Source organism: Diadema antillarum, unplaced genomic scaffold, assembly GCF_040938485.1.
Source record: "Diadema antillarum isolate AM-2024a unplaced genomic scaffold, OU_Dant_1.0 seq00000333_RagTag, whole genome shotgun sequence".
Classification (NCBI taxonomy): Eukaryota; Metazoa; Echinodermata; class Echinoidea; order Diadematoida; family Diadematidae; genus Diadema; species Diadema antillarum.
In genome coordinates this window covers 796,229-814,433 of record NW_027271349.1, presented here as the reverse complement: position 1 = coordinate 814,433, position 18,205 = coordinate 796,229, and the positions used below count along the sequence as shown (strand labels likewise).

Below are 18,205 nucleotides of genomic sequence, written 5' to 3'. Positions count from 1 at the left end.
CAGCTTACGTTCGTCACCTCTTCCCGCGAGCTGATCAGTGCAAGATCACCGGGATAGGATATTTGCCTACACGGTCACCGCCCTCATCCCCGCCCCCCCCCCCCCCCCCCTTTTTTTTTTCTCGGCAGGCGTAGAGCATCCGGACCGTCGTACCAGTCCAGCGTATGAGGTATTCTCGGCAGGCAAGTCGTAGTACGTGGAGCGTAGATCAAAGTCGCCGATGAAGTATGGCTGCTGCAAGGAAATGTTTGATAGCTGGAACCAGAATGCTACGGCTGATGTCGTCGTCCAGAGGTGCTGTCGGAGCCTTGTGGAATCGGCAGCCGCTCTTCCGATCACTGAGCTCGTCCGGGCCAGTGCTCGTTCGCCGAACCTCGATCTTCGACAAGTTCAACGAGCCCTTGTCGGGGTTGGAAGTGCCTAGGGCTGGTGGCATCGCCACAATGATGCGGCTTCCATACCAGAAGACTACCGAAAGTATGCAGGTTATGTTTTTGCTATCGATTTGTTTGTTTGTTTTTTTTTTTTGGGGGGGGGGGTGCCGGGTAGGATATAGATTATACAGACATTAATATTTATCCAGGTCAGCAGGTGCCAATTAAAAAACAGAGGGCTAAATGCAAGCATCTTGCTGGTTTGTTTATCTAGACTACTAACTATAAACTGTGCAGTAACTTTATTAAATTATTATCTACTATTTTAAACATCTATGGGATTTGTTTGCATTTTTTGGCCTAGTTCTATAGGACCCATCCGCAAGGTATAAGCAGCTGTTCTGATTTCTAGTTTGGTATGGCCAGGGCAGGGAGATGTCTCTCTCACACATTCAAATCAATTGGTAATTAAAGCAAGCTGTATATCAATCTCGGGATGCTGTCTCGGTGTGTACCAAACTGTAAAAAGGTGTTGGGGTCACCAGAGCCGTGAGCTGTTGTACATTAAGTGTAGGCCCGTATGATAACATAATGTAGCCTTGGGTGTTTTTGTGTACAGTACCAGTTAGGGTAAAGATCAGAGTCAACATATCAAAAATAGAGAGAGAAAAAAAAACAACAACATTTACTTAAGCAATAAATGAAGCATAGAAGTGAGTTAATAGCAGAAGCAGCATTGGACGAACTTGACAGACATGCATTTTCTGGCATTTTGACAGAGTGAAAAAGAGCCCGCCTCTACATTATGATCTCAATCCTATGCTCTTAAAAAAAATGCAAACTTTAGTGTTTTATAGGCATATCTTGCAATGATTTGTCCTTCTCAAGATTCAAATTTTTCTTACTTCTGGCTGGTTGAAATACCTGAAGGTATATCCCTCGCGGTGTAGGGCCCTACCTGACCACTCACTATGGCATTCACTGAAAAATCAAACAAATTAACAAAAAACAAACAAAAAGTAGATTGGTTATTGGGTATAAACCAGAATTTGAGGGGTGAATGGCAAATACAGCTCTTCAGAAAAGTCATATGCTATGATCATAGAGATATATACATTTCATATACCTAGATTCAATAATTGGAACTCATTGTGTGGAATTACAGCTTTCACATATTGAGCTTCATGTATAATTCTGATCATTTTTAGTTTATTGTACGCACAAGTTTGAAAAATCTGTTGTTGATATTGCGTTATATCTATCTACAACATATAAACTTCCCATTCACTTAAAGGAACACCTTGACGCTCGGGTTTTGTCTGATATCGAGTGTAATGGCATTGTATGATACCACAGGAAACTCTTATCATAGTGGGATGCACTTTGCTGTGTACTTTGTTAGAACGTGACACTGACAAAGGGGGGGGGGGGGGGGGGTAGAGTTAAAACTTGCTATCCAAAGGTTACTTGTTGAATCAGTGCTGTTTGCTGTACATAACATGGGTGCCAACTACCCAACTGTACAATGTTGTTTTATTCTTGAAATAGTCTAATGGAACATATGGGTGCCAACTACCCACTAATACAATGTTGTTTTTTTATTCTTGAAATGAAGAATTTGTTTGCAAAAACTTATAAGTCTATATTTGCCAAATGGAGATATTTGCGATTAAAGGTAAAGAAAAATAAAGAGAATAATAAAAAAATTTTGTTTCTTTTGACCATAACTTTAAAAATATACCTGTATATATAGTGACCAATATATCATTTAAAAGGTATTATTTTGTTCTTTATGACAGAGATCGTACTTCAAAATATTCAAAAATGGACTTATTGGTTTTTGCAAACAAACCCTTCAAATACTCTAATGGAACATATTATGCTTTACATGGAAGATGTTTCAGTGCCGAGGATAATTAGGTTGTTTTACACTGAAGATAGAAAGGAAGATTTAGCACATTGGGCATTCTTTGATTCCAACAAGTGGATGTATTTCCATCATAGATTTGCCCCTTCATTTCTGTTGCATAAAACCAATACAAAATGTTGCTGCTAAAGCTCTGCCTGTCTGATGCATTGATGTCTTCCAGATCTTGACGCCTGCTTCGTGGGCATCCCTCTTGACATCGGCACTTCCAATAGGTCTGGGACGAGGTTTGGACCCCGTCAGATCCGCACTGAATCTGTTCTACTCAGAAATTGCAACAGCATTGGTGAGGAAACTCCCTTAGGCCATCTGACTACAAGTATATGTCAGTAAGAAAATAATTTATGTGGTAGATTTGGTTTTGTCAAGTAACATAAATTTGCAAGATATTAGAGGCAGATGTCAATGTTGTAAGTTTATCATATACCTTATATGTTTCAACCTGTGAACATATGAATTGACTTAAGATTCATGCCTAAATTTGCCTTTCCGTTGTTTATTCCAAAAGTTGTATCCTACAAGCATAGTATTTGCTTTCATCAACTAAGGGTAACCAAGATACAGTTAAGTATATGCAGTATAAGCTCATGTAATGCATGATGAAAGTCTGCATTTTGCAGACTTTGCTCATCAGTCAACAGTAAGTATATTCAAGTATAATACAGATTTTTCTACTTTCCGTATATGCTGACAATAATGCTAAGTTTACGGTAATTTCATAACCAATATTCCGGTTGAGCAAACATAATACAAGAGTCATAAAAGTTTGGATTCTTGTTGAATTAAATTCTTCAATAGGTGCCTCTCCATTTGAGTCCCTCCAAGTTGCAGACATTGGAGATGTGATCCTCAACCTTTATGACCTTAAAAAGTCTTGCGAGATGATTCACCAGCAGTACCGGGACATCATTGCCAATGGGTGCAAGCCTTTAACCCTGGGGGGAGACCACACCCTTACCTACCCCATTCTCAAGGCAGTAAAGGTACAAATAAATGCTGTGTGTATATGAAAAGGACTGATAATGAGTATGATGATTATGGTGATTATGATTATTAAATATAGAGCAACAACAAAGTATGAAAAGGACAGTGAAATGACAATGGATTATTATATTTCAGGGTGGCTGGATGTAAGAAATGAAATATCACATTTCTGTATACTGGTGCTGGTATTCAAGGCTTGTCCACACAATAGCTTTCACATTCGATTTCCATCATAAATGCTCTGCTATCTCAGCATTTCTTCTTGTAATATCAATTAAACCATGACATTGACTGTGGAATTTTACATTTGACATCTAAGTGTATTGACAGAGGGTTTGACAGAAGTTTTACACTTATTCTTCTTTTTTGTGTATCATATATTTCAGAAGTTTATCCCATCAAACAAAATTTTGACTCGTTGCAGGAAAAATATGGCCCAGTTGGTCTGGTTCATGTAGACGCCCACGCAGATGTCAGTGAATCAATGCTTGGGGAGCCAATAGCTCATGGGACCCCATTCCGCCGAGCGGTGGAGGACGGATGTCTGGACTGTAAGAGGGTGGTGCAGATTGGGCTGAGGGGCTCACAGTATAGCCCCTCTCTTGGAAGTGAAGATTTCCAGAAGGAAATGGTAAATAACAGACAATAGAGGGAGCCCATCTCATTGTCATGCATGCCAGTAGCTTTATTTCTTTCTACTTTCTTATGCCTGTTCTCACAGAAGTATGAATTAAAAGAAGTTGATATGATAGGAGTTTGTGAAAGCACCAGACTAAGAGATATATGAATGAAATCACACACACACAAATATTAATGTTGATGATACCAATAATTTTTTATGTCTCATCAAGAAACACGCTAGACATCACTCCAGTCCTACTGAGAGAATCTTGGCATTGGCATTTAAGGATAGAGGAGGTAAAGAAGAAGAAAAAGAAGGAGAAGCCGCTCTTATTTGAAGTTAGTTTTTATCTCTGTCCCTTCCTTAATTCAAAAGAGAATCCACTCATTCTGTTTCATATTTGATGCATGCTGTAAGGTTTTAGGCCTGGGGCCTGTTTCATAAAACTTGTCATCAGTGACAAGTTGTCATAGGTGTGACAAGCTACTGAAATCCTTGCATCTGATTGGCTGAGAGCAACTTTGTCATAGAAATGTGGCAGTTGTCACTGATGACAAATTTTATGAAACGGGCCCCTGGTTTTCATACAGGGATTCAGAGTGGTCCCAGTCGAGGAGTGCTGGCACAAGTCTATGGCACCTTTGATGGAGGAAGTCAGGGGCATGATGGGAAGTGGACCGGTCTACCTTTCCTTTGATATTGATGCCATTGATCCAGGTCTAGCTCCAGGAACAGGTAAAAGTGACAGTTTCTTTGTTAGTGACAAGCTGTAAATGATGCATATAATTTATATACACAAACATGATGGAAGCAGTTTCAATCAAATGATGCTGTATGAATGGATGGTCTACAATCGTATGGATGCTAAAGCATAGAGGACATTGCAAACTGCAAAGAGATGACTCTTTATAAACTCTTAAGCCAGTAGAATTTTTTTTTTACTCCCTACGTTAGATGGATTATCAGAAAACTGTGGCGTGAATTGTGTCCTCTTCGTGTTTCACATTAAATTTATAGATATAGCACAGAGTGAATACTTTATGAAATTATATTCAATGACAATTATGTTTTTAAGTGTATAAACATGCTGAAACAGCAGTGAATTTCTTGTCAAAAATGTTGATGCATTCTTCAAAATCAAATTTCCATGGAATAATTTTACAGGAACCCCTGAGATTGGTGGGCTCACATCTGTCCAAGCTCTTGAGATTGTTCGTGGCTGCAGGGGGCTGAACTTGGTCGGGTGTGATCTGGTAGAGGTTAGTAGTTGTCATGGTAACTTAACAAGTCTCTTGTCAAGCTCTTCCCTCCATTATATGTCATAAAAGCTGATTGCTAGTGGATACATCAAGGCTGAGAGATGGAAGGGGATGAGTGGTATACAGGGGCGGATCCAGGATTTCTGTAAAGGGGAGGTAGGCGCAAACAATATTTCTGATGCTACTTCTGGGTTTCATCTCATTTTTTTCTTTGTATTTCTTTTGTTTTAACAACAAATAAAGAGGGGGGGCGCGCCCCCCTCTGGATCCGCCACTGGTATAAGACCAGTCTCCATCTCCTTAAGCGACTAGACATCGGCACTTAATGCCATTGACATCTTGTGAGGTATAGATGGCAGGGGCAATGATAGAGCTAATATACCGAGGTACAGTGTAGTTGCAAAACCAGTGTAGCCCAGTGTAATTAGGTGTAATCTTGTGCAGACTTCACTGTTGAACATCCAGCGAGAGAAGCTGGCCCATTAGTCATTTGTCATATTGAAGTAATAGTTGTATGCAAAAACTTCATTTATGTGTACCTTAATTCTTATTAACCCATTGAGGATGGACTGATTTTGATACAACACACATTTCCCATAGATAGCTGCCCAAGTATACTCGGGACTTGTCCTCAATGGGTTAACAGCACTGTATTAAACATGAATGGTTAAAGTATACTGAAAGTGTCATATGAAAGGGAAAAGATTGCTGCATAAATTCAATGAACTGGATAAAGATAAGGAAAAATAAAAGTCTGCCACCACAGAATAAGATTGGTGGAATACTGCCTTCATATCAGTATATATGCCTTCTTCATTCTCCCCCCATCCTTTGTTCACAGAATATATATTTTCTTCTGCATGATGTTGTTACCATGACAGGTGTCCCCGCCCTATGACACTACCGGTATCACAGCATACACAGGGGCCCATCTGCTCTTTGAAATGCTATGTGTGCTCCCAGGAGTAAAGTACTACTAGAAGATGTCATCTTGTGAGACAAGAGCTGGACTGTTTGTAGACGCTTGTGACATGTGAATTGATTGATCAATTGAATTAATTAATTAATTGAATTAATCAACATCCAACAAGTGGGAGGAAAGCATACAGACGTTAAAAATGCCCTGTACGTGTCAACAATTCTTATAAATCACAAAACTGGAAAGGAACTTCACCGTGCATCGTTTCGCCGATTGACAATCAACTTCTGGTGTCCTTCCGTGGAAGAATGGTCTTTCTGTGTGTGAAGTCTTTCCAGTTTTGTGATTCATAAGAATTTTGGAGAGTACACTTCAACAGGATGAATAATAATCTACATCATTTTACTCAAAATACACCCTTACAGACATTTAAAATACATCATACAGATTGACAGACACTTAGCATACATTCTGCAGACACTATAATATACAGACAATGCATAAAGAGTTCTCACAGATTAACTCCAAACCTCTTACCAGTATTCTGCAGATAGCCGATACAAGGTGTAACTTTTGTTGAAAACTGTAATACTTTTACTTCCACAAATTAAAGCCAACAGCCTGCTCGTAGCATAAAACTTTTGTGAGTTGCCCTTGGAATTCAGTGCATTGTGTAGACAAGAGCTTTCGCATGCATTTTACTTTCACAAATCTTGGCTCCTTGTGATGTTCTCGAAATTAGTGTCAAGCATGCACAAATTTCTGGTTTTACAGTACTTGTTGTGGAAAAGGCGATGTAGGTGTTGAGAAAAAAAAAATGGTAGCCAGAATAGTGCAAAAATGTTATGGTTTTGAAAGCAACTGCTATGTCATACATGTACCATGTTTCTCATGTTTACCATATCCATGGAATCTTTATCATTGTTATGGCATGCCAATGAGAGTACATGTATAGCTACCTGGGAATGATAGGGTTCTTGGACTTAAGCCAACTCGTGTGACGATGTAAATACAATAGTCATGTTGAACCAGAATCATTCATTGCTTATACATGTATTAATCTGAAATACATTGTAGGCTATGTATGGCAATAATCCTAAGCAAACCTGGCTATCCATGGCTATTCTTGTAAATCGCAGTTCAGTCATGTGCTGCTAGAAGACTAAAAAAACTCCACATTTAAATCATCAGGCGACTGTAAGTTTGTGAATGATTGCTAGCACAGCCACAAATATGCACACATTGTTGACGTCTTCCATTCTATATGAATGCAATCAACTAGGTAGGGCCTACCAGGTGCAAGTACAAAATCTTTGGAAAACGGTAATTCATAGCGAATGTGCCTAGAGAGTTATGACAATTTTGACAATTCTATTTACATATGGAATTATTTCTGCAGGTCGGTGGATAATCCTAACAAAACTTTGTTTCGATGTTTTAGGTCCATCTTTTTTATTGTCTACCATTATATGGACATACACGTATGTTTGTTTGTTTTTGTGGCAGGATCCATCTGTCCATTGATGGATTCATGCGATTGCATATAAATTGTACAGTGTAGTTCAATTGCAATATGAATTTGATATAATTTATTCCAGGTGTATGAAGCAAAGGTTAATTCACTCATATGATTCCTTCAGTGTTGCTGCAGCTACAATATTGTAATCTACTGTTATTCACAGGCAAATTCCTTTGTGAGGAACAAGGTCTACAATGTACATGTATGTGATATGTATGAGATTTTTTTTCTTCGTCATTTCTATGTTTCATAGCAATTTGGTGCAATTTCACATAACAAAACTGCCCCTGTTTTGAGTGTCTTGAAATGATAAATTTTAAATGTTGATGAAAAAGAGAAGTGACTATACACTTGTCTTCCTATACAAAGTGCACAAACTCCTTGGAACCTGTGAGGTCATTTGTTTTTTATGATGTTGTTTCTGGAGTCTGAAATGCATGTAATCCAAATAGAGTTCAAAGGAAGTTTGAAAGGAACTTTGAAAATTTGGTGCAAAATCAGTTACTGTTTATGAGAGTTTCAATATGTCATTACAGTGGAATCCCGTTATAACAGAGTCCTCGGGACTGGCAGTTTTCTTTCGATGTATCGAAATTTTGTTATAACTAAACAAATAAACAATGAAAATAAATAGAAAGGATAATATTGCGGCCTGAATTTTTTACTTCATTGTAACTGGAATTTCGTTTTTAACTGTGTTCACTATAATTGGAATGCACTGTTTATTTGTAAGGAAATTCCTCTGTACACTGTACATGTAGATGCGTAACAATGATATAGTGCAATATTGTCACTGACTAGATGACACAAGACGTTTCTTGATTTGGAAGAAATAAATGACTTTTTTTTCTCTGTGTACAATTGTGCTGTAGTTCATGCTTTCATATCTTCTCATGAAGGAGAGCAACCTTTACACACACTGACAAACAAACAAGCAAACAAACAAACACACAAACAAACCAGAAGCATGATTTATTTCAGCAAAGTGAAATTTAATGCACTCATCAAATGTAAGAGTTAGTAATTTAAAAAAATAGCTTAAAAAAAGACAATCCTGAACACTCTCATGTGAATTAATGGTATGAAGATAATACTGTACAATGTTTGGAATTACAGCTACTGTACATAAACTTCTGCTCTACACCTCTGTGTAATACTGTAAAAGTGGAAATTTTCGCGGTGTTGAAATTTTCACGCATTTCACGCAATCAGAAACTAGCGCGAAAATAAAACATGTTGCTTGCCACATGTTCCTGTAGTTGATGTCTTAATATTACAGAATTAAAAACACGCAAAACTCTTATCTGACTGAGCGCGAAAAATTAGTCGCACGAAAATATCCTTTTTTTACAGTAATGTGTTAATGGTCTATGGGAAAATTCTTATACATACTGCTATGTATCCATTAAATGTCAGTTGACAATCAATTGAACATGACTCTCAAACTGTAAAGTGACTTCACCTTGTGTCAAATACTGAGGTAGAAAAGTTGATATGTTCATGTACCAAGAGCATAAAATTGCCAAGAGCTGCTTTCAGGCAACCTAAATTTTCAATGTACTTGCCCCCAAAATGGCAAGTATGAACAAGGAAAGTGGCTGGGCCCTGCTTGTAAATCCTTTCCTGTCCTTTGACAGCCTGTATTGTTTTCAATTGCATTAGGAGTAGAGCTAGAATGAATGGTCTTTCATACAGGGCCCCATTTCATAAAAGATGTTAGGATAGCAACTCTTGCTGGAATGGCAACTTCCAGTAGCAACAGCCAATCAAGAAGCTGGATTCTTGTCATTACCATGACAATTGTCATCCCAGCAAGAGTTGCTATGACATCAACTTTTTTATGAAACAGGGCCCTGATGTGACATTATGACTATGAAGTAGTTTAATATCAGTATGTATTCACAATGATGAACTTGATGGTATCCCACAATTCCTCAGTGACGTTCATTATCTCATTTAAAACAGCTAGCTTTGAAACATCTCAAAACTTCTAGTGTTATCCTGCTTCTTCACTGCCTTGTCATAATTTGCATGGTAAAACACATAATACACTGTAATATGAACTAGAGAAGCACTCTGAGAGCGCAGACCTCCGCCAAGCAGCTCATTTCAACCACTGATCTTGTTCTTCTGTAGAGATCAGGGATTTCTACCCATACGTATGCATCCTGAAAATCGCCCAATTTCCCAAAATACGTAGAAGCCTTTTGTTATGTCATCAATGCCAGCTGCGCGGCACGCCTCACCCTGGACCAGAAACTAGAGCACACACTCTAGTGTGCATATGATAATGATAATAATGATAATAAATCATTTATTAAGCGCAGAAACTACATGTATGTCTATATATTCTACTGCGCTTCAAGAGCTCTTAAATTCCTATGTTGCACAATGCTGCATGGGAATGTTCAAGAAGAAATAGGCCCATGCTAAAACAAAAAAGTTTTCACTTTTGATTTAAACTGTCTAAAGTCTGAAATTTCCGAATGTCTAATGGTAATCTATTCCACAACCTAGGGGCTGCACAAGAAAATGATCGGTCACCTAAGGTAACTTTTGTTTTGATTTGGGGTATCTGCAATGTCAATCTATCATTTGTACTGCGGAGATTATGGCTATGAGTCTGAGATTTAAAGTTCAATAATTCACTGATATAACTAGGGGCCTGACCATTCATAGTTATAGTTCATAGTTCAATCATAGTTTATTTCCATTCAACGAAAATCAAGAAACGTAGTACAAATTTCCAATCAACAGAAATCAAAACATAGTACAAAGTATACATATTATGAAATGATATTGTTCGAACATTTGCAAAAGATTCATGTAATATCCGAGATAAATTACATGTATATAACAACATATGTTTATATATATATATACAATAATACAAATATACTTCGTGGACGTGCGAAAATTAAAATCGATTATGGAAAATAGTGATCCACTAAAAAGCAAAGCTTGTGGGACGTGGATCGCTAGATAAATAATGAGTAAATAATATATTATTTCGAGGGTTTTTATAGCTATTATATTTGATATAGATTATTTAAATCATTTGTAAAAAATATATGTGTAGTTATATTGAGATACGCAGGTCGGGAGAAAAGTGTATGAAATATCAATGTTAATGCCTGGACACTGTTCACTGAACCACGTGTACCGAGAAAATATGACAAGGACAACACACTCGTACGCACATTACTCACACACATATAAGACGCGAGACAGTACCGAGAGGAGAGAAGACGGTAACAATGCAAGTCTACGAAGAACAAAAGACAGGAAAGGAAGAGGAGAGAAGAAAGAAGAGAGGTCCGCATGCAGAACACGCAAAGTGCTGCGACATCAGGACAGGTGAAAGCTCTCAAACATGAATTAAAACAATTTAAATTATCTAAAATTATAGGTAGAGAGTAAATATTTTCTGAATTTGTATTTAAATGTGACGAATTTAGGGGAATCTTTTAAACTATTGTCTAGATTATTCCAAAGTTTGGGTCCGGTATAAAGAAATGTACTTTGGGCATGTGCGGTTCTCATTAATGGAAGATGATATTCATCGGATCGTCGCGTGGGATAATTATGTACATGACTGTTTCGATGAAATAAGTCATGAAATATTTTAGGTAAAAAATTACTGTTATAATTAAACATAAACTGACCAAGTTGAAACACATACAAATCTTTTATTTTTAGTATTTTATGGTAAAAAAACAAAGTATCTGTGTGTTCTCGGGTATGTAGATTAAAAACGATTCTGAGCGCTTTCTTTTGTAATAAAAGAAGTTTATCTAGTAATATCTGATATGTATTACCCCAAGCAAGAATTCCATAATTTAAATAAGGTAATATTAAGCTAGAATGAAGAGTTAATAATGCAGAAGAAGGAAGAAAATATTTTAATCTGTTCATGACGCCAATATTACGTGAAATGATTTTACATATGTTATTGATATGATTCCTCCATGAAAGCTTGTTATCAACACAAACACCAAGAAATTTAAAAGAAGAAACTTCTTCTAGGGGAGTAGTATCAAATGTTATATTGCCTGGGAGGCTGTCTAAAGAGTTACTAAAAAGCATAAATTTTGTTTTTTGAATATTTAGTGACAATTTGTTTGCGTATATCCATTGTATAACCTTTTTCAATTCATCATTTACTTTGCTTGTTAAGATATTTGGGTCTGGGTGGGAAAAGAAAAGGTTAGAGTCATCCGCGAATAATATGAGAGATAGTTTCTCCGAGGATCTATGAAAATCATTGATATAAATAATGAATAACAGTGGGCCTAGTAAGCTCCCTTGAGGAACACCACATGCAATTGTTTTATTTTGAGAGTCAAAGCCGTTGACATGTACAAATTGGGATCTTTTTGATAGGTAACTCGTGAACCACTCCAAGGCCTTTCCACGTATGCCATAATGAGATAATTTGGCGAGAAGTATTCCATGGTTAATCGTGTCAAAGGCCTTGGAGAAGGCCATTCAGAGCTTTATAAACCAGCATCAATATCTTGAAATCAATTCTTTGGCGAATGGGCAGCCCGTGCAATTCCTTTAAAAGTGGTGTAACATGAGCAAATCTTGGGCCAAAATATCGAAAATCCTTCATAAAATCCATAAAAATTCCCAGATCCCTTCCAAAATTTAATCATCTGTTCCGCGTCATTCTCAGCCGTTCCTGAAAGTTTCATCTAAATCCGTTCACAACTTTTTGAGTTATTTTGCACATGGACAAACAAACCAACGGTAATGAAAACATAGCTTCCTCCTTTGGCGGAGGTAATAAGGAAAATAATATACAGGCACACACACACAGACACACACACACACACAATTAATACATTGTATTTCTGAATTTGCCAGAGCATAAATGGCACCCACGGGTTTTCACACACCTTTACAACAATCCCTACTTTGTCAGATTGCATGATAAGTGTACATTGTATACTAGTACATGTACTCTATACACTCTATTGGTACCCACATGCTTTCATTACCTACAGTATACAGTCATCTCCATGAAGAACACTACATATCATATGAAAAGTCTTATACCATAATCATGAAATGTCACACAGTATGGGGATATCACACTTCATTGGAATTTTGGTGTTCCAACAAAAAAGAGAAAGAAAAAAAAAGTTGTCAATATGCTGGTGAATACATTATTTCAGATACAGTGAAGCACAAAATAATCTATTTCATTATTTCATTGCAATCTACATAAAGGCATCTATGTCAAATAGGTAATGGCTTTCTTGAATGTCTTTATACATGTAGTATTCTAGGAGCAATCAGCGGCATAATATTCATATAACAATTTTATTATTGCATAATTGATCTGCACATAAATTTCAAAGTGCAGTGTACTGGCGATTCCCATAATAAGGAAATCCACGGGACTGGCAGTTGTCTTTCGTTATATCAAACTTTGGTTAAAGCAGAAAGACACATTGATAATTTTCAGTGAGTATTTTGTTATAATTGTGCTCGTTATAACAAGAGTACGCTATGACACAAAGTATTTTAGCATTGCCTTGAATACATGTTGGAAAAAACTCCCAAGAAGTAACGCTTCATTTTTGCGTTATAACATCTCACTAGCAGCAAAAGCTGCCACACTAGTGACGAAGGCTTGATAGGATGGACATCAGTAAAAGGGCAGACTCAAACTCTTTTATACCCCTCCATGCATCTTTGTCAGTTTTGAAAAAAAAAAGGCAGTAATGTGAGGTAGGCTCTGGATTTTGTCTTCAGGAGGGAGGAATCCACAAATCTGACCTTTTTTCAGGACCAATGACAGGTGACAAGTATTTCTTATCTTGCCAATGATCGAGGAAAGGAAATTATGTCTACAATTTCATTACCAGGTGATTGTCTCCATGTCATAATACTTCACCCCAGGAAGAACACATAACATCTCAAAGAGTAGATTGGCTGCTATGAGGGCGGTAGTTCCTGTTGTATCATACGGCGGTGAGACCTACATGTATGAGTGGAGTCACAAAACTAATCAGAAACAATCCTTTCTAAAGCAAAGCATCTGTTCTGTCTGTAGTTATCCTTTGAACAGAATTCAATGAACTCCTGCACATGTCACTCTCTTGACAAAATACATCACTTGACATTCAGTCATCATTACAAATGATTATAAATGATTATACATATTTACACCATGATATTTGTTTCAGGATAATTTTCAATAAGCCTAATTTGTGCTTCTCATGGTTCTGCCATTATCAGATTAGTATTTTGATACCATGCATTCTTGTTTGTTTGTTTGTCTGTTTGTATTTTTAATGCAAATTTTGTAAACCAATTATGAAAGTGGAAATAAATGAAATGAAATGAAATGAAAAGAAAAGAAATGAAATGAAAAGTATACACAAAAATTATCATATCTCACACATTAAAGATTTGCATTTGGCATACCTCCACCAAGTCAGCTCCCACAAGGTTAAGTCCTCTGCAGCCACGCACAATCTCAAAGGCCTGGATGGTTGTCAATCCAGCCACTTCTGGTGTACCTAGGTGTATTGGAAAAAATATAATAATTACATTAAAATACTGTAATACAAGCAACAGAATACAAGTAACTCTTGTTATAATGAAGTCCTCAGGACCGGCAAGTTTTCGTTTACTCCAGTGCACACCCGTTATAATAAAAACAGTTATAGCGAAATGCTTATTACATGTCAAAAGGTTATTTCATCTATACATTTACGTACTTTATTGTTCAGCTATAATGAAATTTTGATATAACAAAAGGTAACAGCTGGTCCTGAGGACTTCATTATAACAGGAGTGCACTGTACATCAAAATTTTGCTAGAGCTAAGCAAATAAATATATATATATACAGTATATATATATATATATATATATATATATATATATATATATATACATATAATCCATAGATAGAAAAGAGATAAGTTTGGGACCTGAGGTTTAGTGAATTGAAGAGAATAACCATGTTTGTTATAATGGCAGTACACTGTATTTTGTTTTTCTCTTTAAAGTGAGTATGAAACTGTGTCAAAGGTAATATAATGCTTGCGAATCTTCACAATTTCAATCCGAGGGGCTACACTCTTGCCTTATTGAGGGCAGGGTAATCACATACCAGTTCCTGGAGCAGCCCCAGGGTCTATGGCATCAATGTCAAATGAGAGGTAGACAGGCCCATCTCCCATAATTCCTCTCACTTCCTCCATCAGTGGAGTCAAGGACTTATGCCAACACTGGTGAGCAGGAACCACACGGAATCCCTGTGAAAGAGGCACATGATCTAATCTGTCAATACTTCCTCCTCGAATCTTTTTCATGAATAATGATGGACCTCTCAAAATACTCCCCATAGTCACCATGTCAAATGTCCATTCAATAACTGTCTTGTACATGGCCACAAGAGAAGTACAGTGGACTCCCGTTATAACGAAGTCCTAGGAACTGGCACGTTTCTTTTGTTATATTGAAATTTCATTATAACTGTACAATTAAACAATAAAAAATCATTATAACCGGAATTTTGTTATAACCGTGTTCATTATAATGTGAGTGCACTGTATCATCAACATATAATACAAACCATACTCTAGACCACTATGAAAATGTTCAGCAGAATTGGTAACTGCTCTTTAAAAACTAATGATTATACGATGAATGGCAAACGGGTACTAGCATGATAGACCCATTTCCAAAACAAGGACATGTTTATGCCCACGCATGTCTCATCTTGATTTTGTCTTTTACAGTGGTACAAGTCTAGCTTCAGAGTACTTATTTGATTACTTACCATCTTTTTATGAAAGTCGTAAAGTTCATTTGGGGGACTGTAGTTAGACCCTCTCAAGCCAATCTGGACCACTCGGTTAGAGTCCAGACAACCCTCTTCAGCGGCTCGTCTGAATGGAGTCCCATGAGCCACTTTCTCTCCCAGCATCAAGTCTGCAACATCATCATGTGCATCAATGTGGACAAGACCAACTGGTCCATACTTTTCCTGCAAAATAGGAAAGGAATGGAAGTTACCATCACACATGACAAGATGTATATTCTGTTAACGAATGTGTGTAGTTTCAGTAACTTGATCTTGGATTTCACCTAGGCCAGAGCTACCAAGTCTCACGCATTGTGAGTGAGACTCAAGCATTTAGGGTCTGTCTCACGATCTCACGCATGACACCCATTTTTCTCACGCATTGGGAGCATAACTTAAAGGATTATAGTGAGAGTTGCAATTGAAGGCATATTTCCCTTTTGCCTTTCAAAATAAGTAAAAAATAGTCACTTAAGTATGCACCAGCTTGCACCATTAAGAGCTTAAAATTGAAAAAGCTCCCGACTGTGGGAGGGCGGACACCCCCACCCCTCGTTCACACACATGCGCGTGCGCCAAGATGTGGTGAGTCATGAAAATCTCACTCATAAAAATTTTTTGAACTTGGCATCTATGCTAGGCATTTACAAGAATTTATATCATACAGTGCATACCCATTATAACAAAGTCCTCAAGATGGGCTGTTTTCTTTCATTTATTTAAATTTTGTTAATATTGCCAAACAGTAGGCCTACAGTGTATCAAGAAATATAGATGATAATTTGGGAACCTGAATTTCGATTTTGTTGTTTTACAATGAGAATTTCATTATAACCGTGTTCTTTATAGTGCACTGTATATGTTGGGCTACCAAACACAATTCCAATTGAGCTGTTGGTTCAAGGTTTACCTTCATGGCCTGAAGGATTGGGTAGGTAAGGGTGTGGTCTCCCCCCAGGGTTAATGGCTTACACCCATTGGCAATGATGTCCCGGTACTGCAGGTGAATCATCTCAACAGACTTCTTGAGGTCATAAAGGTTAAGGGTCACATCCCCGATGTCAGCTACTTGAAGCATCTCAAAAGGGGCAGCCCCTGCAGGAAATATATTGTATCTCTGCTTTTAAATTAGTCACTGAATAATCAAAGCAGCTTTTGGCCAACATTCACCAGACAGACATACAACCCAGTGGCAGATCCAGGAGGAGGCGCTCTGGGAGCACTCACCATCTTCATTTTTGTTTAAAATGAGAGAAACAAAAAGAAAAGTGGGGTTGCATGCATTCCCCTTTTATTTTGTAAAGGTGCTCCCTCTCTACAGAATTCCTGGATCTGCCCCTGCAACATGTTTCTCAATCTTTGTACCCGAATATAAGTACAGACTCATCACTAAATCATGACAATTATCATTATTATTACAAGCTGTGTCATGATGAGATGATAAATAGAGTGTACATTAAAGTATACATGGTGTATCACACATTAAAACAATTTGCTTTTTATGAAACAATTTTTATCAGAACCACAACCTCTGATTCAGTCTGAATCTTTTGTTTCTTTTACAGCAAATCTATCTAAAATTAAAGGTAGGCAAGTCACTTTCATCCACTCCATACTGAACAGTCTGAAGGCTGAAGGATGCAAAAGTATGGAACCAAGACTACCTGAAGAAAAAAATCATATTTTAAAATGTTGTCTGGTATCTTACCCATATAATTGCAAGGTCCAAGAACAAAGGACTCATATCGGATCTGACGCGGTCCTAGTCTAGTTCCTGTTCTGTAAGAAGTTCCAATGTCCAGAGGTACTCCAACGTAGCATGCATCCAAACCTGTATGTGGGAAGTGCTAATGAACATAACTCCAAGTCCTCAAAAAGAAAAAAGAGATAGCACTGCTAACCACACGACAGTTGGTGAAAATGCCATTAAAATTTGTGGTTTTAAGCATTTGAATTAAGATCTTTATCCTCACTACAAGATAGCCTTGTCCTATTCATTGTACCAGCTGAGGGAAGTAGAAAGAGTTTATTCCCTAAATTAAGAAATACAAATAAAAAGGAACATAAACAAACATGTAGTTTCTCTTGGAATTTGTGGCCTTATGTAACTTGTGGTACAAACATACACATACGATGAGTAGAGTGTAATCGTAGACCAATTATTTATGCAAAAGTGAAGACTTTAAAAGTCAAAGGCAAGAGTTCCATTTCTGAAACAAACAAACTGTGATATCTGTTGTTGATGCATGAAACTCATGACTGACTGCGTTCAACTTCTAGGCTGAAATCTCACCTTCTGTGTTGGGCTGGAATGGAAGTCGCATCATAGTGCTAATGCCACCAACTCTCGGGAATTTCGTCCCACACAGTGGTTCGTTCAACGTCTTCTGCCCCACACCAGGCCCATCACTGGCGTAACTCCTCCAGAGCGTACGGCCATGAAGAGTTCGAGCTTTCGCACACTGTGGTAGTGAAGGCAGCACCCCTTCCGAGATGCGGCGAGTGCTCAGCGTCGAACACCTCGTCACCATTTTGTAGACTTTTGAGGCAAACATCTTCGTTCTTATCGAGATGTGCTTCTCATCGAAAATCGTCCGGCCGGAAGCGCCACTGAATGGTTCCCCTTGAAAATAACTGGAGGCGTTTTTACAGCAAACCCACTTAGAATCATGCACTTGGACCAGGGGTGTGAGGTGAAACTTCGAAATTCTACTGTATACTGTTATGGGGATCCCCCTTCCGCCCATCAGACTTAGCCTAGCTTTCTCAATTCA

General features: G+C 37.7%; 2 protein-coding genes across 2 annotated transcripts; one reads left to right on the top strand and one right to left on the bottom strand.

The window, feature by feature from the left end:
- Positions 1–268: 268 nt before the first annotated feature.
- On the top strand, positions 269–6,162 carry LOC139730761 (guanidinobutyrase-like). The gene is made up of 7 exons (XM_071641623.1): positions 269–477; positions 2,465–2,587; positions 3,100–3,284; positions 3,710–3,916; positions 4,498–4,642; positions 5,072–5,166; positions 6,048–6,162. Exons 1-7 carry the CDS (start codon positions 279–281, stop codon positions 6,144–6,146), a joined length of 1,053 nt encoding a protein of 350 aa, XP_071497724.1. The 5' UTR covers positions 269–278; the 3' UTR covers positions 6,147–6,162.
- A 7,087-nt stretch (positions 6,163–13,249) lies between these two features.
- Positions 13,250–18,096, bottom strand: LOC139730760 (guanidinobutyrase-like). Its single transcript, XM_071641622.1, has 7 exons — positions 17,725–18,096; positions 17,140–17,262; positions 16,342–16,526; positions 15,408–15,614; positions 14,736–14,880; positions 14,043–14,137; positions 13,250–13,593 (listed from the first exon to the last, which is right to left on the bottom strand). The coding sequence occupies exons 1-7, from the start codon at positions 17,984–17,986 to the stop codon at positions 13,474–13,476; spliced, it is 1,137 nt and encodes a 378-aa protein (XP_071497723.1). The 5' UTR covers positions 17,987–18,096; the 3' UTR covers positions 13,250–13,473.
- Positions 18,097–18,205: the final 109 nt, after the last annotated feature.

Bases quoted from the DNA above. Each gene is read 5' to 3' on its own strand.
- LOC139730760 (XM_071641622.1), bottom strand. From the start codon at position 17,986: ATGTTTGCCTCAAAAGTCTACAAAATGGTGACGAGGTGTTCGACGCTG. The intron at 14,138-14,735 runs GTATGTGATTAC...CAATACACCTAG, and splicing joins TGGGGCTGCTCCAGGAACTG to GTACACCAGAAGTGGCTGGA. The intron at 13,594-14,042 runs GTATGCCAAATG...TCATACATGTAG, and splicing joins TGGGAGCTGACTTGGTGGAG to GTCTCACCGCCGTATGATAC.
- LOC139730761 (XM_071641623.1), top strand. From the start codon at position 279: ATGTCGTCGTCCAGAGGTGCTGTCGGAGCCTTGTGGAATCGGCAGCCG. The intron at 2,588-3,099 runs GTGAGGAAACTC...ATTCTTCAATAG, and splicing joins CAGAAATTGCAACAGCATTG to GTGCCTCTCCATTTGAGTCC. The intron at 4,643-5,071 runs GTAAAAGTGACA...ATAATTTTACAG, and splicing joins AGGTCTAGCTCCAGGAACAG to GAACCCCTGAGATTGGTGGG.